The following is a 24,788-nucleotide window of genomic DNA, read 5'->3' on the forward strand; positions in this document are numbered from 1 at the left end:
ACGAAATGGGAGCTTCTGAAACTTATGATTTTACTAGAGATAGACAACAGATACTAGACGTCTGACTCTGTTTGGTGAGTTTTTGGATCTAGATTACACATCTAGTCCTCTGATTGTTTAGAGCTGTTACAGAGTGATACATCTTACCCCATGCAGACCATCTTTGGCTACATGTGTTATTTTGAAGCCTGTCTCTCCGCACACTGACAACATCAACTTTGTTCTGTCACAGAACAAAGTTGATCTGAGCTACCGTTTGACATTTAGAGCAGCAAACACGTAACCTACAGTTATGATAGAGCGCAGCTAAACAGTCATCTAGTGATCACAGAAGGTGTCTTCTCTTGGAAATAAAAAAAAATTAAAACATACATACTAGGGGGGCCCTCCCAGGAAAAGTCTATGTGTGAGAAACACTGATTTTATATTCAGTGCAAAACAATGTGCATTACATTTGTGATTATTTAAACACTTAAATATAGTAGTAAAACAATCTCAAATTGATCCATGTCATTATTGTGATGTAAAAATAAAAGATGCAATGATTTTTAAGCCACTCAGGTGACAGGTGAAAATGTGGGCACACAGGGGTGAAAGAGCAGGAGACAGAACTAGAGCCCGACTGATAAGGTATATTTTTAAAGCTCATACAGATTTCAGTGCTGATCGCTTTAACTCTGAAAATGAACTGTGTCTCGGTTTGCACATCATTGGCTGTTTCACTGATTTTCTCACTGGTTCATTTCTGTACAAATGACATTGGGCATTGCTATAAGCAATGAATTTATTTCCTCTGTGGCAGCAAAACATGTTACACCAGCCATCAGGAACTAATGATACTGAAGCACTTTAAGGGCTGAATGACTCTAAACAGACATGAAAACATTTTGTGGACCAGCAGCATTAGCTGAAACCAAACCTGGTGACAAGGGCAGGCCTCAGAGGACCAGATCCGCTCATCCAGAAATGTAGCATTCCTGGAAAGAGTCAGCATTATTATTGCTATTATGATCATTTGGTTATTTATTGGTGACATTAAGCTCCTATTTTTATTGCAGATGTTATTTTATTCTACACTTGGTGGTCATTAAAGGCGTGCAGCCATGCTGCCAGACTTAGTGACCTGATGTGCTCAGAAAATGCACATCAATGTTTCTCCATGTATCATCAACAGCAACACAAGCGTTTTCCTTCTAATAAAGAGCCTGATGAGTGCAAATAAGTTTGCTTTGACTCCTTCCACTGACATTTTGCAAATGATTTACACCAGAAACTGTTCTTCTAGTACAGTATCTGTACCATCGCCCCATTGGGGATGAGTGAAACTAACCTCATGCTTGATTTTACATAACCTCAATTGCTCGGCTGACAAACACAAACACCAAATAGAGTAAATCGGCCAATAAAAATATGCCTGTTGATGTCTCAGTCGGACTCTATCAAAATACACTTTGCACAAAACACACACAGAAATACACACGTGACCACACAAACAGACAAAAGCATGAAAACACAGACAGATCGTGATGCACAAGACGTTCCATGCCAACGTGTTATTTTACAATGATCAGATGAACGTTAATCTTGTGGCTGAAGAAGCATAAAGCTCTATAACCATTAGAAGCCCTGGATTTGTTAAAGTGTGCAATTAAAGATTTGTGTAATTTACTGCTGTGTTGCAGCTAAATTTCAGAAACAAGTCTAATGAGCTAAGTGCTTTGTAAATTAACAGCATTTGGTATAGAACATTTACTGGTGCATTACAAAGAGATACTGTAAAGAAAACATAAGCAGCACGCCAAATTAAACTTCATAGTACCTGTCTGCCTATGTGACAGTGTCCAAACTGAAATTTGTGCAAAGAAAAGAAGGTTAACAGATAACAGTGAGAAACATCTGGTGAGTCTCAGACAAAAGAGATGAGACGTGTGAACCAAAAGAGACACACTGCTGTGAAATCAACAATCCTCCCTGTGCTGCTCTAACCTGAACAGTTGCTACAGGCTAAAACACACTTGTTTACAGAAATCTGTGTTACTGTCGTCCGATTTATCAAGACCTGTTCGCCACACTGGCAGCTAATTTGTACAAAAACGTTTGTTGATCGACTATTTGAGTGAGACTTAATCTGATTAAAACTGCATTCATCCATCTTCCTATACCTAAGTGACCAATACCACAGTGTGAAAATACTCCAGTTTTCTTTGCTGCTCACCTCTCAACACTTCAGTAAACAGATCAACTCTGCAGTTTACCTGTGTAGGTTACAACTTTTCCAGACACACCATAAATGTTATTGAGGGATTAAGAGGCCCCAGTTGTCAATTAAGTTGTGCAAAATCTGTTTCAGTTGCAGGTCCCTGGTTTGCTCGTTGGCGTTAACTGACACTCAAAGGGGAAAAGAAGCATCATTAATGTTATTAGCTGCACCTGTGTTTTTTCTGCTACGACCAGAGAAAATGTCTGTAGAGAAAAAGGTCAATAGGTTTAAATGTGTCCAATAAAAACTGACTTCTGCATGTTTAGAGTTTAGTTTTACAACTGCGAATGCACAGGAAATCCAAGTTAGACTTGAACATGTCATCAAAATGCAACAAGGACTGTGGTTATTTAACAGTAAACAACTGAAAGTTAGATAAAAGAATCTCATTGTTCATGGACACCCACTATCACTGTGCTTTCCCCCCTCAGATTACAGTCTCAGCTCTTTTGTTTGTTGCTCAGGAGAGATTTACTGCATGCTAATCCATGGACCACCCAAGGTCATCAGTAAAGCTTGTGCTTTTATTCTAAGAGTGGATTTTCCTTTTTTAAAATACATTTTACACGTAAGGGATCCAGCTATCACAGTGTTCATCTAAAAAAAAACCCTCACACTTGAGACACAGTCGCAGCTCAGAACAAGTTGTTCCTTTCTGTCATAACACATTTTAATGTAGATCTGTGCAACAGGGGCAGACTGACAGTGAGGCCCAAGGAGTGCGTGTACGCAGACATTATTTCTTTTTGGCAAACTTCTAACAAGCAACAAAAACCCCTCAACCTAACTCGAACTTTAACCAAACCCCAAAAGAAATCTTTATACTTCAATACCTGCTCTGATCTACGGGGAAAAATACTGTATAATTCATCCTTCACATGTGAATTGTCTTCATATCAGGAGAGGAGATGAGCACTAAATGGCCAAAATGAAAGCAGTTAATTCATTTTTAACAGATAAATAGGAATATATTCATTTTATTTACTGTGGTGATGTGCTTCAATGTCCACTTTAAACTTCTGGCGCTGCGAGTTTTCAGACTTTTAAAGAAAGTCAAGTGAATGATTTCAATTTTAATCCACTTTACACACATTAATTAGCAGCAGCCTCAGATTTAATGTCCACACTGGAAATCAGAAGCCTGCATGACTCAAAAGTCCTTAATGTTGTTTCAGTGAGATTATTACCCACAAAATTAACAATGCAAATAAATAAATAAACTGTATGCAGCCCTCTGAATGAGGCACAGCTTGATGTTTGATTGGCCAAATATAACTTCTAATTCACCACGTTTTCAGATTGTGTTGGTTTATTTTTAACACATTGGCCACAAATATCTAATATGCAACAATAGCAGATCGTGCTCACAGCTCAAGTTCATTTGTTTATAATTCATTTTAAAACCTCTCCTGAACCTCCAAACTGCACATTTCTGATCCATATATTTTTTTAATTAAGACTTCCAGGGGTCTTATGTAATCGGTAGTAAACTGAATGATGTTATTCTAACAACCTGCTGTCGTCTTTATTCTCCACACACTCCTGCATAGACTCCCGGTTGGGAAGAGTTATTGCCAGAGAGTCCAGTCGTGATCACACTACTTTAATTAATTGGTTTTACATCAATCTTGTGGCTTGAAAACAAACCCCTCCATTAGGTTTTGTTGCGCGGATCATGGAAAAAATACGAACTTTATCACTAATTAAGCTCCCTCGTTGCAAATTTGCCTTAATTAGATGATTAGCTTGATTAGAAAAGCTGTCCGACAATTAATGTGCCTACTTCCTGACACAGACTGTGATTAGTTTTAATTGATGTCGTGTATGAACCTTACCGTTCGATCGTCTCACAATATTCTCCAAAAAAGTATTCTGAGGGGCCACAAGTCCCCTCCGACCCCCCGCCATCCTGCCTCTTCACGCAGCTTTCTGCAGGTGAATCCTCCTCCGTCTGCCGCTCGTCTTCATAGTCTCCCCAGCTCTGAGACGCTGCGGGGATTTTTGGAGAGGGGCTGTGTGTCTGTGTCTGTGTGTGTGTGTGTGTGTGTGTGTCTGTCTGCTCTGCTCATTAGCTACCTCCTCAGCCCGGTGCGGTGCGTTGGCGCCTCTTTACGCACTTCACATCATCCTTGAGAGGAAAACAACGCCAGGGCGCACAAGGCAGGAGGGGCCGGGGCTGTGCTCCTCCACGACCACAGCCAGCTGGACCTGGAGCTCCATCTGCTGGACAAGACTTTACGCACACTGACGATTCAGTGAGGAGCTGCTGCTCTCTACCAACTCCAGTGGTCCAACTAAACACATTTATACAAGAGCTGCTCCTGTCCTACCATCTTTTCTCAGAGCCTGTGAGAGACTTGGACAGAATGTGCACAGCGCAGACCATCACCCTGTTGACCAGGTCTCTGACTTCTCCAGTGTGAATGGTGTTCTTGGGTTTGGCCTCTCTTGTGTTTGTGCAGTCCAACTTCTTTCCAAGATGGAGAAGTTGTGTAACTTGTTTCACTCTTGAAATTAGTCTAATATTACAGCATCATGGGGATTTTTTGTTTTACCTTGGATCCCTGCTGTAAGATTGGCACCAGCTCATCAGTCCTGTCCAATTATTTTGGTTCCTGCAGTGACCATCATAAGCCCGAGTTCGACTGCAGCTTCTGGTGGCGACATTTTAATCAAAATTAAATAGACGGTACAAACGTAGTCGGAGAAATTTTAGAACTAGTGATGAAAGGTTTCCTCACACCTGTGGTTTCCTCAGCGTCCAGAGGGCTGCTGGTTTTCTACCCTCTCAGTTGGGTCATTGGGTTCACCTGTTGGTGCAGGTGTAAATCAGCCTGGACGGCTGCTATGGAAACTAGCAGAGCTCCCTGATGCACAGAAGCACTGAATATCACAGTTTTATGGGGACCGTGCTGCTTCCTTCAGGAGTGGTACACACACTGAGGAAACTACGAGACGTTGATTTCTTAAAATACTTAATATTTTGACAACATAATTATTGAAAAAAATATTTAAACTATTAAAATGTAGGTGAAAGTAGACATAACATATTTGTCTCATCACACAACTTAAAGGGAGGGAGGTCGAGGTTTTCCAATAAAGGACAGTACACATTTGTGGCTCCATTTAAGGTTTTATAATCAGTGTTTACTTTGCGTTTTATAACTTTTCATCTTTTCCTTTTAAGGATATGAAACAGTTGCGTGTCACCGACAGTTATACCTGCTGACTCTTCCTGTCAGAGTAATAATTAGAAAGGTACGTAATGGCAATAAATTTTATCAAATGGGTCAGCAATAGAGTATCTAGCATGTGATGAGATTACAGACACAAACTGAGGTTTGACAGAGGTTCAAATTCCACTAAAGATTTGTGGTACTATAAAGGTAAGGTAATATGGCAGATAGAAACACAGAATTAATTAATGAACTGATATTATTTCCATTAATCATAAAAGTCATACTCCCCAGTTTTTCTAACTTCAAAAAGGATTACACATACTAATTTCAGCTGCATGTGTCTGCTTACTGGCAGTCAAAACCTTATAGTGCATGAAATGTAAAACAGCATCAGGCACGCCGTTTCATTACAGTGAAATTAACTCTTTGTAAAATTACATGATTTCCCACCAGCCTCCCAGACAATTTATGTAACTCCTCCAATGTTTTCCTCCTGGAATTCAGCACCTCATATAATTACTGAGAATTTAGAACCAGTGGGAAGCCGGCTTTTCTAAACTTGAAAGTGTATTCTGTTAATGAGCTCTAAAATAAGCACCCGCAGATCACATATTGAGTGTTAAGCAGTTTTTATATGAGGGAGTTGCACTGAATGTGGAGTCCTGTTGCAGTGTGGTTAAGTTTTTGTAATTAAAAAAAAAAAAAAAAAGCACAGTTAGATGGAGTTTCAACAGGATTTTGTCTTGCAAACATGTTAAATTGTAACGTTAGAGACAGTCTTTGGGTGTCGTTTCTCTGCTCACATTAACTCGACCAGGTCTTTGTGAGTTTGAGATGACTCAGGTGATCAGTCATGAATTTGTGCTCAGGAAACTTGGAAAATTTCGACTCCTTGATCTTTAGCCAGGTCTGAGCTCTTCGCTCTGCTGCGTGGCCGTACTCTTGCTCCGGAGTCATGTACGGCCGACTGATCCAGTATTCATTCTCAGCCTCGCGCTCCAGATGCTTCACTGTATTGCGTTTCATCTGCCACGTAATCTGTCGGGGACGCCGATACTTTCCTATCCACTGCTTCCCTGGGATGCCTTTCCGCAGCAGGGTGAGGGTGAGAAACATGGTGGGAAATTATTTCTGAAAAGGAAAAAATTATAAAATAAAAGATAAAAAAAAAAGAAACAATCAATGGATGTGTGACATTGGAGCTGTCTGTCTTAGAGATGAATGTGTGTTGTGTATAACTGTAATTGAACAGAAGTGTTCAGTGTAATGAGCATTTCTCACTTTCTGCATTTCACTCATCATATTAGAAGAGCACAGGTGTTGTTGACACTATTAGAGAGCTTGAATAATACCAGAACTGAAGCAACGAAAATCAAATTCAGCTGCCTTTAAATTTTATTATTTATACCTGTGTTCATCCTACTGAGACATGTCAAAATGTTCTGTTACAGGTGTATTAAAGATCCTACACCCACACAGGCAGAGAGTTATCTCGCAGACTGGACCTCTGCTCAGGGTGAGTTTCTACTCTGCCAAGTAACCAAAGATCACATAGTAGTTAAGGTGTGGGCAGCAACATGCGCCTTTAGTGTAATAAAAATGTAACTAATGTGCGATTCAGATGAGTCTCTACACAGCACCTTTGTGAGGTTTATAACTGTTTACCTTCTGCATACTGATGACTCATTGACTGTAATCATTTTACAGCAGTTCATAACAATGACATCATTCAAAAACCTTAACTGGACGTCATCATCAAGGCCTTAAACCTAGTCAGTGCTGACAAACATAAAGTGCTTGTGTTTTGATTTACATTTTTATGTGGTGTGGTCGTAAATGTCCGTCCTATTTGGCAATTTGTTGCTTGGATTTTCTTCCTCAACTCCTTTCTGTGCAGGCTGCATGTAAAACCTGAAGCAGTATACCAGCAGATGTGTGGACAATAACTGCTGGATTCATTTGATAAGCATCGATCATTTACTTTTGGGGTTTTTTTACAGCATAAAATTTGCTCTGAGGTGCCCAAACTTTTTTATAACGAATAGCGAGAACTTGAGTTATGATATATTATTATATATGATATATTTTATAATTTACCACCTCATTAAAAGTTTTAAATCTGACAAAAGAAACAAGACCAAATTCTAACATTAATTAGAAAGATTTTTCTCTTCAACCTCAACTATCATTCTCATCATCAAATCACAATCATCAGTTGTATTTATTTATATTGCTAAATAAAGAACCCAATTTTTAAAAAAGGCTTAATTCCAGCTTTACATTAATATATCAACAATTTTTAATGTGACTTTTAGATGGCTGTTAAGAAGTGTCTCGTTTCTCTGCTAAACTTTTTTATTAGGACATATTTTCTTTACATCTTACGTTTACGTTAAAGCAAAGATGTGTTTAATAACATGTAACATAACATGTGGATTTAGAGCATTAAAGATCACTGTTTTCAGCACATTTTAGCTATCTACCGGGCAAAGGTTAGTAAAGTCATATTAAGCCCGCATTATGTCGTTATTTTACGTTTACTTGGTTGAAACTCAAAGTCCATACATTAGCTTTAAACGAATTACGTTATATTAATTTATGATGTTGTTCACATTAGCGTTAGCCGGGTTAGCTTTAGCCTGGTGTTGCAGACCAAGGGCAGCTACGAAAGGACGTCATTTTACACGTTAATGGAAATACATTTCTAAGCCACATGTTCGGTACTTACCTCAGCTTTTACTTATAATAAATGCAGTTCACCTTCGGGCGACAAGATGGAAAAACAGCCAGAATTAGACAGTTTAAAAAAGACGAAGAACAACCTGAGAAAGTGTGCGATGGGGACATTAGCTGTACTTCCGGGTTATGTACGGTGCCGTCGAAGGGTCATTAGACACATGTGCCCTATTGCATATTTAGACCACTGTGTCAACACAGGTCTACATTTAATAAACGTTTATTTATTTATTTGTTATTTAAATACTTTTAGAAGATGCTGCAAAATGTATTAAAAAGCCTTCTAAACAGTATCTGTGTGTTTGATGTGGTTCATTGTGCAGCAGGTTGATACGAACCTTTTATAGTAGGAAACGTACACATACAGTTGTTAGAAAAAACAACACAAACATATGAAATAAAAAAAGCTCCGTAGTTTATCCAACATAAACAACACGGTAGAGTCTATATAAGGATAGAAAACTGCAGCATTACGTGTGCGTAATCAGCCACACCTCCATCCAGGTAAATAATTTCTCAGCCACCTCTGATCCTATGTTTATGACATAAAGACCAGTGGTTCATGTCTCCGTGAAGCTCCAGCCTGGGAACTCCTCCCACAGCCGGGTCTTTTAAAGGTTTCAGTTCCCAGTGAACTTCCTCATTTCTGCTGTTGTTTGTGTCCTGCTCTCCCTCGGCTCCAGTCAGGATGTTGGACTTCACCTTCTTCTCAGAGACCACCTGGACTCTGCTGGCTCTCTGCGTCGGTCTGTTATTACTGTGAGTAGTTTCTGCACCTGTTCAACTTCTAGGTTAGATTAGTCGAGGTTGTCAACTCTGCCACTTACTTACTATCCTGCAGTGACGACTGTCCTTTGAGCAGTTGTGACCTGATATTAATCCTTGCATAACCTATTTCTTTTATTATAATACAGGTATGGTGTTTGGCCGTATAGGTTTTTCAGAAAGCTGGGAGTTCCTGGACCAAGGCCTCTGCCTTTTGTTGGGACCTTGCTTTACTTTAGAAAGGTAATTAAAATCTAATTACCTTTATAGATGACGGTGTTTTCTTATTCTTATGGTGTAAATGTGACCTTTTTGACTTACACTCATTATTTACATCTGTAGGTTTCCTGTCTCTGGTGGAGCCTCTGTGGCCGTTCAACCTTTTAACACTTTTTTCTGTTATGTTGTTGTAGGGACTGTTACCTTTCGACCGCGAATGCCAAGCCAAGTATGGGGACGTCTGGGGGTGAGTCGTTGCTCCATCTTCCAAATCTCTGCAGATGATATTGGTGATGAAAGAAGTTGTCAAGTTTTACACGAGTAAAAGAACGAGTAGTAATATCAGATAAGGTGGAGATGTTTATTTGAGGGTAAATTTAGTTTAGTATCTTCTCATTTTCAGGTTGTTAACAGTTCATACTTTATAATATGATGTTTCTGTGTGTTGCAGGTTGTATGATGGACGAGCACCAATTTTAATGGTGTCAGACCCTGAGATTATTAAAACAGTGATGGTGAAGGAGTGCTACTCAGTGTTTACCAACCGCAGGGTAAGAGACTTGTCTTAATGCATGTTACCATGTGTATGGATGTTTGAAAATCCAGCAGACCAGGTTCAAGAAAACAGCACTAACATTATAACAGTGGAAGTGGAAGGTTTTTTATAGTTTTAGTTATTTATATTAAACAATACTTGTTTATGATGTGTATGTTAGTCTTTGAAAAGTTAGTACATATAAAAACCAGACATGATGTATTAAGTTTTCTTACCATTAAACACACAGTTAATGTACTTAATCATAGAATACAGTTAGGTTGAGTGATTGTTCTTTGTGCTGTCTGAGTGCTGTTTGTGGAAAGTGTGGGTATAATAACAATTAATGGATCACATACAAAAAAAACATAATTTTAATTATATTTGCATTCGCAGGATGATATAGGATTATCAGGACCGCTGGATGATGCAATTACAGTAGTTAAAGATGAAAAGTGGAAGAGAATTCGGAGCACTTTGTCTCCATGCTTCACCAGTGGAAGACTGAAACAGGTAGGTATCAGGTTGACGAGCTTCCTATGATGTGCTGCAGCGACACGAATACATTTATTTACAGAATGTCTGTATGTATATTTACAGTGTGTCTGCATGGATTTCTATATGGACTGAATGTTAAATGTACAACTTTTACTTAATGTGTATCTGTAACTGTGTATTTTTACTATATATATACTATATAATAGATGTGAATACTTTTTCCATCAGTCATCATTTTCTTCTTGTTATTTTTTGAAGGTCTTTCCCATCGTTGTTCGTTATGCAGACCGACTCATTGAGAAACTGGGGGAAAACAAATTTGGATGAACCCGTCGATGTCAAACAGTAAGGTGTTATAGAAAAAGGTTTCATTGCATTATTTTTCACAAAGACGTGTTATGGAAAACATTGTCTCTCTTTATTGTTCTGCTGTAGATTTGTGGCACCTTACAGTTTAGACACGGTGACCAGTGCGTCTTTCAGTGTCGAGATAGACTCCATCAACAATCCAGACGATCCCCTCAGTGTTCATCTCAAGAAGATGATTGACTTCAGTTTTTTGCCCGTAATTATACTAAGTACGTATCCTTTTCAAATCTATTATAGAGGGAGATCATTTGATCTTATGAGCCCTTTTGTATAACTCGAATGCAGATGTTGTGTAACAGCCCTCTGGTTTCCTTTCAGTGATGTTTCCCTTTGGTGCTCGTTTGGCAAAGCTCCTGAATCTTGAGCTGATGCCCAGACAAAGTGTGGATTTTTTCTACAACATCATCAAGAAATTTAAAGACCAGCACTGTGGAGAGGAATCTGTAAGAAATTATTTAGATCAAGTTAAACTCTTAAGTACTGTTTCTTCTACAGTTGGTACATTTCATGGCAGTTTTATATGATAGCGTCAGCGTAGACTGTTCTCTGTGCTGATCTAGATTCGAGCAGACTTCCTCCAAGTGATGGTTCAGAATGAGATTCCAGAAACAGACATCAAGAGTGAGCAAGAGCAGCCAAGTAAAGGTACATTAAATCAAAAATGAAATAAATCGAATCTACCGTCATGATCCTGAGACCCTCCCTTTATTTCTACAGTGAACTGTGTGATATTCATTTGCTTGTTCTGTTTTTTGTCTTTGTCACCTGAATATTTGTGTTAATTCTGATAAGATGACGGAGTGAAACTGGAAAATGTTTTTTTCCCATTGCAGTAAACGTTTTGCTATATTTTCCTGTAGGTCTGACTGAACACGAGATCCTTTCCCAGGCCTTGGTTTTCATCTTTGGTGGGTATGAGACCACCAGCACCACTCTGAGTTACATCCTTTACAATCTGGCAACCAACCCTGATGCGATGGAGACGCTGCAGAAAGAAATCGACAGCAACTTACCAAGAGATGTACAGTACTTCTGCATGAGATTCCTTGTCATTATATGGATCCTTTAAAATAAAACATTCCTGAAAGGTGTTTTTGTTTGTTTGTTTTATATATTTATGCCTCTGTCACCTTTTTGTCTCCAGGCTCCTGTTTCATATGATGATGTTGTTGGTCTGCAGTACCTGGACCAGGTTATTTGTGAGTCAATGCGTTTGATTCCCACTGCACCTCGACTTGAGAGGATGTGTAAAAAGACGATCCAGGTCCATGGCCTCACAATCCCTGAAGGAACCCTGATTGGGATTCCTGTGTACTTGTTACACAAGGATCCACGCTTTTGGAGCTCACCAGAGCTTTTCAGACCAGAGAGGTAAACAGGACACTGCACTAAACTTTTATTCTTTATTGTAATGAATCTACAACACTCTTAACCTACATAAGAGCATTTCTTAAATGCGTCATAGTCCACTCAGTGGTAGTAACACAGTCATCGTGAAGTTGTAAATGTTCAAATGAGCATTTTTCAGGATTCAGTTGTGACTTGATTGAAAAAGTTTGTGGTTTGGTGTCTGTGCAGGTTCAATAAAGACAGCGGGGAGGAGGTGAACCCGTACGTGTACATGCCGTTTGGGCTGGGTCCTCGTAACTGCGTTGGGATGCGTTACGCTCTCCTCGTCCTGAAGATGGTTCTAGTCCGTCTCCTGCAGCATTACACTATAGAAACGTGTAAAGATACTGTGGTAGGAGCAGCACTTCATGCACAGCAACATACACATTCTTGAGCGTTCAGACGTTCATTTTATTCTTCTATCATGTCTCTGATTTGAAGTTCATTTCTTCCTCTAGATTCCTTTGGAACATGACTGGAAGTTTCAGCCGACTCAGGCAATAAAACTGAAGGTTGTTCCCAGACAACAGTAATCCAAGAGGGAAGATCTCCAAATACATAGAGGCCTGAGGATATTTTAGAAGTGTTTATAGTAAAGAAGATCAGATATTAAATAGTAATAATCAGTGAACAACGAGCTGACAAATGGAAAAATGTTTTTTTTAATTGATTTTATTCATCATTCTATCAGCTGTACTGAACACTTTATACTGTGTCTATTCAACATATGAAATAAAAAAAAATGTTTGAAGCATTGTTACAAAACTCTTGGACTCCTGAGTTTATTAGACATAAACAACACGGATGAAAAAAGATAGAAAACTGCAGCATTACGTGTGCGTAATCAGCCACACCTCCATCCAGGTAAATTATTTCTCAGCCACCTCTGATCCTATGTTTATGACATAAAGACCAGTGGTTCATGTCTCCGTGAAGCTCCAGCCTGGGAACTCCTCCCACAGCCGGGTCTTTTAAAGGTTTCAGTTCCCAGTGAACTTCCTCATTTCTGCTGTTGTTTGTGTCCTGCTCTCCCTCGGCTCCAGTCAGGATGTTGGACTTCACCTTCTTCTCAGAGACCACCTGGACTCTGCTGGCTCTCTGCGTCGGTCTGTTATTACTGTGAGTAGTTTCTGCACCTGTTCAACTTCTAGGTTAGATTAGGTGAGGTTGTCAACTCTGCCACTTTTTATCCTGCAGAGACGACTGTCCTTTGAGCAGTTGTGACCTGATATTAATCCTTGCATAACCTATTTTTTTTATTATAATACAGGTATGGTGTTTGGCCATATAGGTTTTTCAGAAAGCTGGGAGTTCCTGGACCAAGGCCTCTGCCTTTTGTTGGGACCTTGCTTGACTTTAGAAAGGTAATTAAAATCTAATTACCATTATAGATGAAGGTGTTTTCTTATTCTTATGGTGTAAATGTGACTTTTTTTCCGTAATGTCTTTGTAGGGACTTTTATCTTTTGATCGTGAGTGCCAAGACAAGTATGGGGACGTCTGGGGGTGAGTCGTTGCACCATCTTCCAAATCTCTGCAGATGATATTGGTGATATGAAGCAATAATCTTTTACACAAGTAAAAGTAAGATAAGATAAACTTTATAAGTCCCCAAAGGGAATTTCAAATAGTCTATCTTGTAGATAAAGATAGTAAAAAGTAGTAAGTACTCATCTGATGTTGGCTGGGGTGTTGTAGAGTGTTATGGCTGTGGGGATGAAGGATCTCCTGTATCTTTCAGTCCTGCAACGCAGTGAGCTGAGTCGTCCATTTCAGCTACTTCTCTGGTCCGTCAAGATGTGTTTAGGGGATGGCTGTTGTATCGTAAAATGGTCTCTATCTTTTTCTGTGTGCCTTTCTCCACCACAGCCTCTAGTGAGTCCAACCTCATCCCAGTCACTGTGCAGGCTTTTTGCAACCTGCATCCTTCTGTTTTATGCTGCATCACCAGCAAACTGCAGCAACAGCACACTTACTACTGTAGTAATAGTAGTAGTAGCAGTAGTAGTAGTAGTAGTAGTAGTAGTATCAGATAAAACACGAATGTTTATTTGAGGGTGAATTTAGTTTAGTGTCTTCTCATTTTCAGGTTGTTAACAGTTCATACTTTATAATATGATGTTGCTGTGTGTTTGTGCAGGTTGTATATTGGACGGTCGCCAATTTTAATGGTGTCAGACCCTGAGATTATTAAAACAGTGATGGTGAAGGAGTGCTACTCAGTGTTTACCAACCGCAGTGTAAGGGACTCGTCTCAATGCATGTTACCATGTGTATAGATATTAGATTTTTTTTTTGTGCAATAACATAATTACCATGCAAATGGAAATGTATTTATAGTAAACCAAATACTTGTTTATGCTGTGTTTGCAAATTTGCTGAGTACCATGTTATGCCTACAGAATCAGGATAACAGGGACTGTATTTTATTATTAAAAAGTTTAGTTTAATTTAGTTTAGTTTAGACCCATAAAAAAAGGCCGCTAAACAAACCTCATTATTCTCACGCAGTCTGGATTTAGAGTATTTAACTAAGACACAAACTGTTTATGTGCCCAAATGAAATTTACAAAATATGTCTATGAGGAAACCTTTCTCTTTTCCTCGCCGACATATTTCATTTGATGAGGCCTGTTCAGTGACAACAAAACATAGGAACACAGCAGGTGGTTCAAATAATAATGGAGTATTAATAACCTGTGGAAATTTAGATGTGTGTAAAGCTCCACGTTAATACCCTAACACTCAGTAAACAAAGTTAATGTTAAAGGTTGCAGCCAAGAAATACCGTCGGTACACAAGTCCTCGAAAACATTTTAAATTTTTTTTACACACATAAGTACAGAATAAAACAAGATATGATTTATTTATCAACTAAGATTTTGTTACCATTAGACAGATAATTTAACTACGAGCCCCATTATTTTCACCAGTTGTTGTTAACACATTATAGTTTTGAAAACTATAAAATATAGAATTTTTGTGTTGTCTGAGTGCTGTCTGTGGGAAGTGTGGGTATAATAACCATTTATGGACCAAATACAAGAAAACAACATCTTAACTATATTTGCATTCACAGGATAATGCTGAATTATTAGGACCGCTGGAAGATGCAATTACAGTAGTTAAAGATGAAAAGTGGAAGAGAATTCGGAGCACTTTGTCTCCATGCTTCACCAGTGGAAGACTGAAACAGGTAGGTATCAGGTTGACGAGCTTCCTATGATGTGCTGCAGCGACACGAATACATTTATTTACAAAATATCTGTATGTATATTTACAGTGTGTCTGCATGGATTTCTATATGGACTGAATGTTAAATGTACAACTTTTACTTAATGTAACTGTGTATTTTTACTATTATATGAATCTACTATATAATCCAGAGTCCTCTTGTCCTGCTGCAGCTCCATCTCACATCTCACCAATTTCCTCACTCCCCCTCGAGTCCGAACCATCAGTCTGGCCTTCTACTTGAGCATTATGTACTGTGTATTTTCTTATAGAACTAATATAGATGTGATATTTCATCAGTCACATTTCTTCCCATCGTTGTTCGTTACGCAGACCGACTCATTGAGAAACTGGGGAAAACAAATTTGGATGAACCCGTCGATGTCAAACAGTAAGGTGTTATAGAAAAAGGTTTCATTGCATTATTTTTAAAGACGTGTTAAAGAAAACACCGTCTCTTGTTAATTGTTATTGTTCTGCTGTAGATTTGTGGCACCTTACAGTTCTAGAACGGTGACAGTGGTATTCAGTTCGAGATGACTCCATAAAACCATCAGGACGATCCCCTCAGTGTTCATCTCAAGAAGATGATTTGACTTCAGTTTTTTGCCCGTAATTATACTAAGTAAGTTTGATGAGTGCTTTTGTATAACTCGAATGCAGATGTTGTGTAACAGCCCTCTGGTTTCCTTTCAGTGATGTTTCCCTTTGGTGCTCGTTTGGCAAAGCTCCTGAATCTTGAGCTGATGCCCAGAAAAAGTGTGGATTTTTTCTACAACATCATCAAGAAATTTAAAGACCAGCACCGTGGAGAGGAATCTGTAAGAAATTATTTGGATTAAGTTAAATGAAGATCAAGTTAAACTCTTAAGTACTGTTTCTTCTACACTTCGTACATTTCTTGGCAGTTTTATACCACTAGTGTCAGCGTAGACTGTTCTCTGTGCTGATCTAGATTCGAGCAGACTTCCTCCAAGTGATGGTTCAGAATGAGATTCCAGAAACAGACATCAAGAGTGAGCAAGAGCAGCCAAGTAAAGGTACGTTAAATCAAAAATGAAATAAATCGAATCGACACCCTCCCTTTATTTCTTCAGTGAACTGTGTGATATTGATTTGCTTGTTCTGTTTTTGTGTCTTTGAATATTTGTGTTAATTCTGAGTAAAAGTGGAAAATTATTATTATTTTTTTTCCATCGCAGTAAACGTTTTGCTATATTTTCCTGCAGGTCTGACTGAACACGAGATCCTTTCCCAGGCCTTGGTTTTCATCTTTGGTGGGTATGAGACCACCAGCACCACTCTGAGTTACATCCTTTACAATCTGGCAACCAACCCTGATGCGATGGAGACGCTGCAGAAAGAAATCGACAGCAACTTACCAAGAGATGTACAGTACTTCTGCATGAGATTCCTTGTCATTATATGGATCCTTTAAAATAAAACATTCCTAAAAGGTGTTTTTGTTTGTTTGTTTTATATATTTATGCCTCTGTCACCTTTTTGCCTCCAGGCTCCTGTTTCATTTGATGATGTTGTTCGTCTGCAGTACCTGGACCAGGTTATTTGTGAGTCAATGCGTTTGATTCCCACTGCACCTCGACTTGAGAGGATGTGTAAAAAGACGATCCAGGTCCATGGCCTCACAATCCCTGAAGGAACCCTGATTGGGATTCCTGTGTACTTGTTACACAAGGATCCACACTTTTGGAGCTCACCAGAGCTTTTCAGACCAGAGAGGTAAGAGGACACTGCACTAAACTTTATTCTTTATTGTAATGAATCTGAAACACTCTTATCCTACATAAGAGCATTTCTTAAATGCGTCATAGTCCACTCAGTGGTAATAACACAGTCATCGTGAAGTTGTAGATGTTCAAATGAGCATTTTTCAGGATTCAGTTGTGACTTGATTGAAAAAGTTTGTGGTTTGGTGTCTGTGCAGGTTCAATATAGACAGCGGGGAGGAGGTGAACCCGTACGTGTACATGCCGTTTGGGCTGGGTCCTCGTAGCTGCATTGGGATGCGTTACGCTATCCTCGTCCTGAAGATGGTTCTAGTCCGTCTCCTGCAGCATTACACTATAGAAACGTGTAAAGATACTGTGGTAGGAGCAGCACTTCATGCACAGCAACATACACATTCTTGAGCGTTCAGACGTTCATTTTATTCTTCTGTCATGTCTCTGATTTGATGTTCATTTCTTCCTCTAGATTCCTTTGGAACATGACTGGATGTTTAAGCCGACTCAGCCAATAAAGCTGACGGTTGTTCCCAGACAACAGTAATCCAAGAGGGAAGATCTCCAAATACACACTGCTTCTCTAATCCTGTCAAACTCATTTTATAGAGGCCTGAGGATATTTTAGAAGTGTTTATAGTAAAGAAGATCAGATATTAAATAGTAATAATCAGTGCACTTTGTGACATTTACAATGTTGATGAACTGACAAATAAAAAAATGTTTTTTAATGATTTTATTCATAATTTTATCAGCTGTCCTGAACACTTTATGTTGTGTCTGTCTAGAAAACGTGTACATGTAAGTTTTACATACATAGTAACTATGAAAGTTCCTGTAGCATAATTGGTTGTCTGTATAATTTTTACAGGATCCCATCACAATTTAAACATATCTCTCAGAGTTATATTCGTCTTTAAGGTTCTTGTATCATGGTAAACATCAGTCAATTTTTTGACATGTTAAAATAACCACATTTTAATTGTATGAAAGATATGAACCAATAAAAGTACAACCAGAAAAGCAAACAGAAGCGTATTCAGTGTGATTCCATACAGTATTGTATACGTAATTGGATGGTTTTTCCAACCTGCACTGGTGCAGGAACATGGAGATACAACATGCCAGCCTAAAGGAAAGGGGAAACTTCAAATCTGAAGAGCCTGCAACTATTCTTATTTTCTGGTGATCACACACTGATGGAAACATAATTATAAATATTATATTCTATTTCTGCTATTATAGCAATGAATCTTACTGGCTGCACATTTTACATATGAAGACTGGAACATTTAGAAAAATTGGTAAAACAAACACTTCTCAAAAGCTAAACTACACTATTAATAATTAAATGCAAAACATTTGGTGCCTAGTTCTTGTATTTTAAGGGTTTGGATCCCTTAATTCTCCAGACCTCCCATTTCTGATGGGGGCAATGCAAACTGACCTACATCCTCCTGTGCTGTTGCATAACCCCCAATGCCAAGGGATAACTTCATTTGGGATTTGACGCTACATTATTATTATTAAGGGTGAAGTTATTGATTATTTTTCTCAATAAAAAAAAATCCCTTAAATCCTGCAAAAGCTCTGTTTATCAAACTAACTGTTATATTATGGCAAACAGGAGACTACCGATGTGTGAAGTGATTTTGTTGACGCCGCAGTCTCTCTTTTCCGTATTGCACTTTGCAGACGGTCCCTGCGCGCAGACACAAAAGTTGTTTGCCCCTGTAGGATCACGGCCTCTTCTGATGAGAACTAGGTTGCAGCTCGTCGTCCAGCTTATGAAGTGTCGTTTGTGTTTTAACAGCGTGTCGTTTCTAACCTGTTGATGCCACAATGTTCGTGTTTGCATTTTTCTCGGCGACCAGCTGGACTCTGCTGGCTCTCTGCTTGACACTGTTAATGCTGTGAGTAGTTTCTGCAACTGTCAAAGGAGTTGTTGTCTCTGTTGTTAGTTTCTGCTCTGCTCCAATCACCCTGAGGCTTTTGTTTTTATACTGTGATGCAGATATGGCCTTTGGCCGTATAGGTTGTTCAAACAGCTGGGGATTCCCGGACCAAGGCCTCTGCCTTTTGTTGGGACTATGCTGTACTTTAGAAAGGTAAAACTCACACCTGAACAGACACAAATGTAAGAGACTGGTTAGAAAAGAGCTGATTGAGTTGATTAAAAGTAAAGATGGTGTAAAAGTCTTGGATACAGCCACCTGCCTGCCACTCATTGCACTTTCTGAGCACCTTTAGACTTGTTTGTCTTTTGCAATTGAACCCTAACACCGAAACACATTTTTTGTAGGGGATGCTCACTTTTGATCGTGAATGCCAGGCCAAGTATGGGGATGTCTGGGGGTGAGTTGTTGCCTCAAAGTCAATTCTGTTGTGGAAGACGTGTATCCACCTTATACTCAAGTACTGTTTATTAAAATATTGTAATAGAAGAGTGCCTGTCACTTTATTGGCAAGTGTGCATTTTGCATATATAATTTGTAACAATACATAATATGTTGGTCCAAAATGTACATATTTACAGTGGCAAGAAAAACTTTGTGAACCCTTTGGAATTTCATGCTTTTCTGCATGAATATGTCATAAAATGTGCTCCGATCTTCATCTAAGTCACAACAATAGAAAAACACAGTCTGCTTAAAATAATACTACACGAACATTATATGTTTTCATGTTTTTATTGAACATAACATGTAAACATTCACAGTGCAGGGTGGAAAAAGTATGTGAACCCCTAGCCTAAGCTCCAAGAGCTAATTGGAGCCAGGAGTGAATCAGTGTGATGATATTGACAACATGTGTTGCTGAAAGCTGTCCTGTCCTTTAAAAACAAACACTGGTTTACTGGTTTCAAGAAGCACTGCCTGATGTGAACAATGCCTCACACAAAAGAGCTCAAGATCAAGAATTGTTGACTTGGATAAAGCTGGAAAGGGTTACAAAGGTATCTCCAAAAGCCTTGATGTTCATGTGTCCACGGTAAGACAGACTGTCTACATATCTCTGGCACATGCTAACATTTTTGTTGACCTAACCCATATCTACAATAAAGAAAACATCAAAAAGAATGGAGTACATGGGAGGACACCTCGGAGGAGGCATTGCTGTCCAAAAATAATATTGCAGCACATTTGAAGTTTGCAAAAGAGCACCTGGATGTTCCACAGCACTAATGGCAAAATATTCTGTGGACAGATGAAAACAAAATTGTTGTTGTTTGGAAAAAACACACAACAATATGTGTGGAGAAAAAAAGGCACAGCACACCAACATCAAAACCTCAGCCCCACCGTAAAACATGGCGGAGGGAGCATCATGGTTTGGGGCTGCTTTGATGCCTCAGGGCCTGAACGGATTGTTGTCATTTATGGAAAAATTAAGTCCAGAGTTTATCAAGACATTCTGCAGGAAAACGTAAGACCATCTGTCCGCCAACTGAAACCCCGCAGAGGATGGGTGATGCAACAGGACAATGACCCAAAGCATACAACTATTCAACAAAAGAATGTCTTCAACAGAACAAAATACACCTTCTGGAGTGGCCCAGTCAGAGTCCTGACCTCAACCCGATTGAAATGCTGTGGCATGACCTTAAGAGAGCCATTCACACCAGACATCCCAAGAATATTGCTACACTGAAACAGTTTTTTGAAGAGGAGTGGTCCAAAATTACTCCAGATCGTTGTGCAGGTCTGATCTGCAACTACAGGAAACGTTTGGTTGAGGTTATTGCTGCCAAAGAAGGGTAAACCAGTCTTTAAGTCCAAAGGTTTACACTTACTTTTTCCACTTGTTTGTGTATTATTATTTTAAACAGACTGTGACTACTTTTCTATTGTTGTGAGTTAGATGAAGATCAGAGCACATTTTATGACCAATTCATGCAAAACTCCACGTAATCCCAATCACATACTTTTTCTTGCCACTGTATGTTTATCCTACGTTGAAAAGAATATCATATTTTACTTTGTACACTGAGTATTTTTGACACAAACATTTGAGGTCGAATTAAGTTCAGTGTCTTCTCATTTTCAGGTTGTAGCCTCAAGTTGTCAACAGTCTTTACTTCATGTGATGTTGAAATGCGTTTGTGCAGGTTGTACGATGGCCGATCACCGACTTTAATGGTGGCAGATCCTGACATCATTAAAACTGTGATGGTGAAGGAGTGCTACTCAACGTTTACCAACCGCAGGGTAAGAGAGTGGATTTATTTGTTACTTATGGTAGCTCGTTTATATACACTGCCATTCAAAAGTTTGGGGTCACTTAGAATTTTTTGTCCATTAAAATAACATCACATTGATCAGAAATACAGTTTATGTTAATGTGTTTGCTGAGACATATTTAAGGCTAATTGATTATTAGAAAACTATTTTGCAGATATGTTAGCACAGATAAAAACTGCTAATTAAAAAAAAGCTTTAAAGCCTCAGCTGTACTCGTGTTCACAGAATAATGCTGCAATATTACGACGTTTGGACGATGCAATTACAGAAGTTAAAGATGAAAGGTGGAAAAGAATTCGGAGCACTTTGTCTCCGTGCTTCACCAGTGGAAGACTGAAACAGGTTGGTGTCATATCGGTGATCTGTCCAGTACATTTCTCTACTGTATGCAGTTACAAACACTGAAACATGACAATCTGACGTTAAGCTGTTGTAATATCATAAAAGGATCTAGATGGAAAAATAAACAGGAGTAGGACATGGATCATGATAATGACTTGCACCATTGTAATTGTATAAGAACTAGTTAAACACCATTTTTTTTTGTATTTCAACTACATTTTGCTGATGATTGTTTTCTTTCTGAAAGGTTTTTCCCACTGTTGCTCGCTACGCAGATCGACTCATTGAGAAACTGAGGAAAACTAATTTGGATGAGCCTGTTGATGTCAAACAGTAAGTTGTTATATAAAAGGGATTCATCACTTTGTCTGAAATAAATAGTCATGGTAAAACATTGTCTCTCTTTTTCTTTCTGCTGTAGATTTGTGGCACCTTACAGTTTAGACACGGTGACCAGTGCATCTTTCAGTGTTGAGATAGACTCCATCAACAATCCAGACGATCCCCTCAGTGTTCATCTCAGGAGAGTGACTAACTTCAAATTCCTACCTTTGCTTTTAGCATGTACGTACTCCTTTTATATCAAAGATTATTTAATCATATGAGCACGTTGGTATTATCAGACTGCAGATGTTGGGTAACAGCCCTCTGGTTTCCTTTCAGTGATGTTTCCCTTTGGTGCCCGTCTGTCAGAGTTGCTGCATATTGAGCTGATGCCCACACAAAGTGTGGATTTTTTCTACGACATCATCAAGAAATTTAAAGACCAGCGCAGTGGAGAGAAATCTGTAGGTGTTTCATCTGCACTGAGTGGAAAATATTTAGGAGAATTAAAGGAAATAGCTCAACATTTTTGGACAAATCTAATTAAATCTTATTTATATAACACATATCACAAATAAATCAGCCTCAGTGGGCTTTACAGTCTATACGATATGTGTTTATTTGCTTTCATGCCAAGAATTAGAAGAGCAGATAGATGCCATTATCATGTCTTAACATTAAATATAAAGTTAAAACCACAAAAACTGGAAACACTTACTAACATGTGGCCTGACTCTATCTAAAGGCAACACAGTCCATCCACCAATACTTATAAAGCTGATGAAAAAGTTTCATTGATCTTCTCATCTAGTCCCAGTTCTGTCAGTGTTTTCTATGCTGATCTAGATTCGAGGGGACTTCCTCCAAGTGATGGTTCAGAATGAGATTCCAGAAACAGACATCAAGAGTGAGCAAGAGCAGCCAAGTAAAGGTACGTTTCCACCACCGTAATGATTAATTACGAGTAACAAGTTTGTTCTTACAAAATTCTTCGGCATGTTCACATTGTTCTTACCCTCATCCAGTCAATCGCCTTGTGAGGTGAACCATGACGCGTTTGATGATATTCTGTCAAGAGTAAGCACTAAATCTGTGATCATTCCTGTAGGTCTGACCGAACACGAGATCCTTTCCCAGGCCTTCATATTCGTCTTTGGTGGATTTGAGAACACCAGCGCCACTCTGAGTTACATTCTTTACAATCTGGCCACCAACCCTGATACATTGCAGACACTGCATAAAGAAATCGACACCAGACTACCAACAGATGTACAAGACTTTTTATTTACAGGTCTTGTAAAATACCACATTACTAAATGATGTTTTTGTTTTGGATCTAATGCCTTCTTTACATTTTTGCCTCCAGACTCCTGTTTCATATGATGATGTTGTTGGTCTGCAGTACCTGGACCAGGTTATTTGTGAGTCAATGCGTTTGACTCCCAGTACACATAGGCTTGACAGGATGTGCAAAAAAACCGTCCATGTCCATGGCTTCACAATCCCTGAAGGAACCCTGATTGGGATTCCCTTGTACTTGTTACACAAGGATCCACGCTTTTGGAGCTCACCAGAGCTTTTCAGACCAGAGAGGTAAGAGGACATTCCACTAAACTATTTTATTTATAGTAATGAATGTATAGAAGAGAAGAGTCCCTCCCTCCATACATTAATTACATTGGTACATTATGAAAATTGTGGCTTCTGAAAAAAACGTTCTCAACATAAATCATCATTTCCCAATCTCTCAGACACTTAATGATTTAGAAACTAAGACATAGTTGGACATGTGTGCAGGTTCAGTAAAGACAGCGGGGAGGAGGTGAACCCGTACGTGTACATGCCGTTTGGGCTGGGTCCTCGTAACTGCATTGGGATGCGTTACGCTCTCCTCGTCATAAAGATGGTTCTAGTCCGTCTCCTGCAGCATTACACTGTGGAAACGTGTAAAGAGACAGTGGTAAAGAATAGCACACACACAACAAATGTATGTATATTAACACACATTTAGATGTTCATAGTTTTCATTTCTTCCTTTAGATTCCTTTGGAGTTTGACTGGAAGTTTCAGCCGACTCAGCCAATAAAACTCAAATTTGTTCCCCGACAACAGTAATAAAGGGAAGATCTCAGAACGCATTTGTTCTTAAATCCTGTCAAACTCATTTAACATGTGGCAACTGCTCACGGGATGATACTGGAAGTGTTTCTACCACAGAAACTGATATAGTCATTCCTTATAATCAACTCAATGCACTTTGTCAGATGTTATATTACTGTTTAAAACGCACAAAGCACACTTTAATGCACCCAGCGAAGTATTGAATGTCCAGTGTAATTTCTACAGGATTCTATCATGATTGAAACTTCTCAGAGAGACATTTTGTAAGAGGCAGATTTTGATATAATGGCGGACATCAACATTTATATTATATTATTACATATTCACTGTATATTATTACACAATATTCATCAAGTCAGTATCACTGTCAGTTTTAAAATATTGACAGGAATGATTTGGACACCTGAACAACAGCTCTGCTTTATCATAATCGTCCTGCAGTCTTTTTTTTTTTTGTAACTGCTGTCATTCACGGGAATTTGTCTCCACCGAGTGGCCAATTTAAGTTCTCCTCAAATAAACTGACTAATTTTACATTTAAAACTAAACTACATTTTACTGACTTGATTAACATTTTACCAGCTTATTAGTGCTGGTTAAACATTTACAGCCATCTACAGGTGAATATATCAAAAACAAATATCTAAAATGTGATGTAGAGGATCCAATAAAGCTGCAACGTCTTGTAATGTAGCCATTAATCAGAGCACCTGTGGAGAATGTATGTGTATACTACTTTTATGTCATGTACTACATAATAAATGTGAAGTGATTTCAGACACAGCTCTGGGTTTGTTCTTGGCCTGGTTCACAGACTTTCCAGAGTTATGTTGT

General features: G+C 38.8%; 3 protein-coding genes and 2 pseudogenes across 6 annotated transcripts in view; 3 read left to right on the plus strand and 2 right to left on the minus strand.

Moving 5' to 3' along the window:
- The window catches only part of kcnh1a (potassium voltage-gated channel, subfamily H (eag-related), member 1a), a 30,837-nt gene extending 26,375 nt beyond the window's left edge, over window positions 1–4,462 (minus strand). For 2 of the 4 annotated variants that reach the window (XM_026356785.1, XM_026356783.1), the window contains exons 1-2: window positions 4,096–4,462; window positions 1,820–1,846 (exon numbers count right to left, since the gene is read on the minus strand). In XM_026356785.1, the coding sequence (XP_026212570.1) occupies window positions 1,820–1,846; window positions 4,096–4,168 (100 nt within the window). In that variant the 5' untranslated portion in view covers window positions 4,169–4,462. The remainder of the gene's footprint in view (window positions 1–1,819; window positions 1,847–4,095) is intronic. The other 2 variants (XM_026356786.1, XM_026356784.1) reach the window with 1 other exon arrangement.
- A 923-nt stretch (window positions 4,463–5,385) lies between these two features.
- mrpl57 (mitochondrial ribosomal protein L57) lies at window positions 5,386–8,317 on the minus strand. Its single transcript, XM_026353762.1, has 2 exons — window positions 8,168–8,317; window positions 5,386–6,570 (listed from the first exon to the last, which is right to left on the minus strand). The coding sequence occupies exon 2, from the start codon at window positions 6,553–6,555 to the stop codon at window positions 6,244–6,246; it is 312 nt and encodes a 103-aa protein (XP_026209547.1). The 5' UTR covers window positions 6,556–6,570; window positions 8,168–8,317; the 3' UTR covers window positions 5,386–6,243.
- Window positions 8,318–8,740: 423 nt separating this feature from the next.
- On the plus strand, window positions 8,741–12,650 carry LOC113158720 (annotated as a pseudogene).
- Window positions 12,651–12,899: 249 nt separating this feature from the next.
- LOC113158722 lies at window positions 12,900–17,944 on the plus strand (annotated as a pseudogene).
- Window positions 17,945–18,665: 721 nt separating this feature from the next.
- LOC113158721 (cytochrome P450 3A30-like) lies at window positions 18,666–24,327 on the plus strand. Its single transcript, XM_026354839.1, has 13 exons — window positions 18,666–18,839; window positions 18,941–19,034; window positions 19,229–19,281; window positions 21,035–21,134; window positions 21,393–21,509; window positions 21,757–21,842; window positions 21,931–22,073; window positions 22,173–22,297; window positions 22,680–22,764; window positions 22,942–23,102; window positions 23,200–23,426; window positions 23,631–23,793; window positions 23,874–24,327. Exons 1-13 carry the CDS (start codon window positions 18,769–18,771, stop codon window positions 23,946–23,948), a joined length of 1,500 nt encoding a protein of 499 aa, XP_026210624.1. The 5' UTR covers window positions 18,666–18,768; the 3' UTR covers window positions 23,949–24,327.
- Window positions 24,328–24,788: the final 461 nt, after the last annotated feature.

Source organism: Anabas testudineus, chromosome 15, assembly GCF_900324465.2.
Source record: "Anabas testudineus chromosome 15, fAnaTes1.2, whole genome shotgun sequence".
Classification (NCBI taxonomy): Eukaryota; Metazoa; Chordata; class Actinopteri; order Anabantiformes; family Anabantidae; genus Anabas; species Anabas testudineus.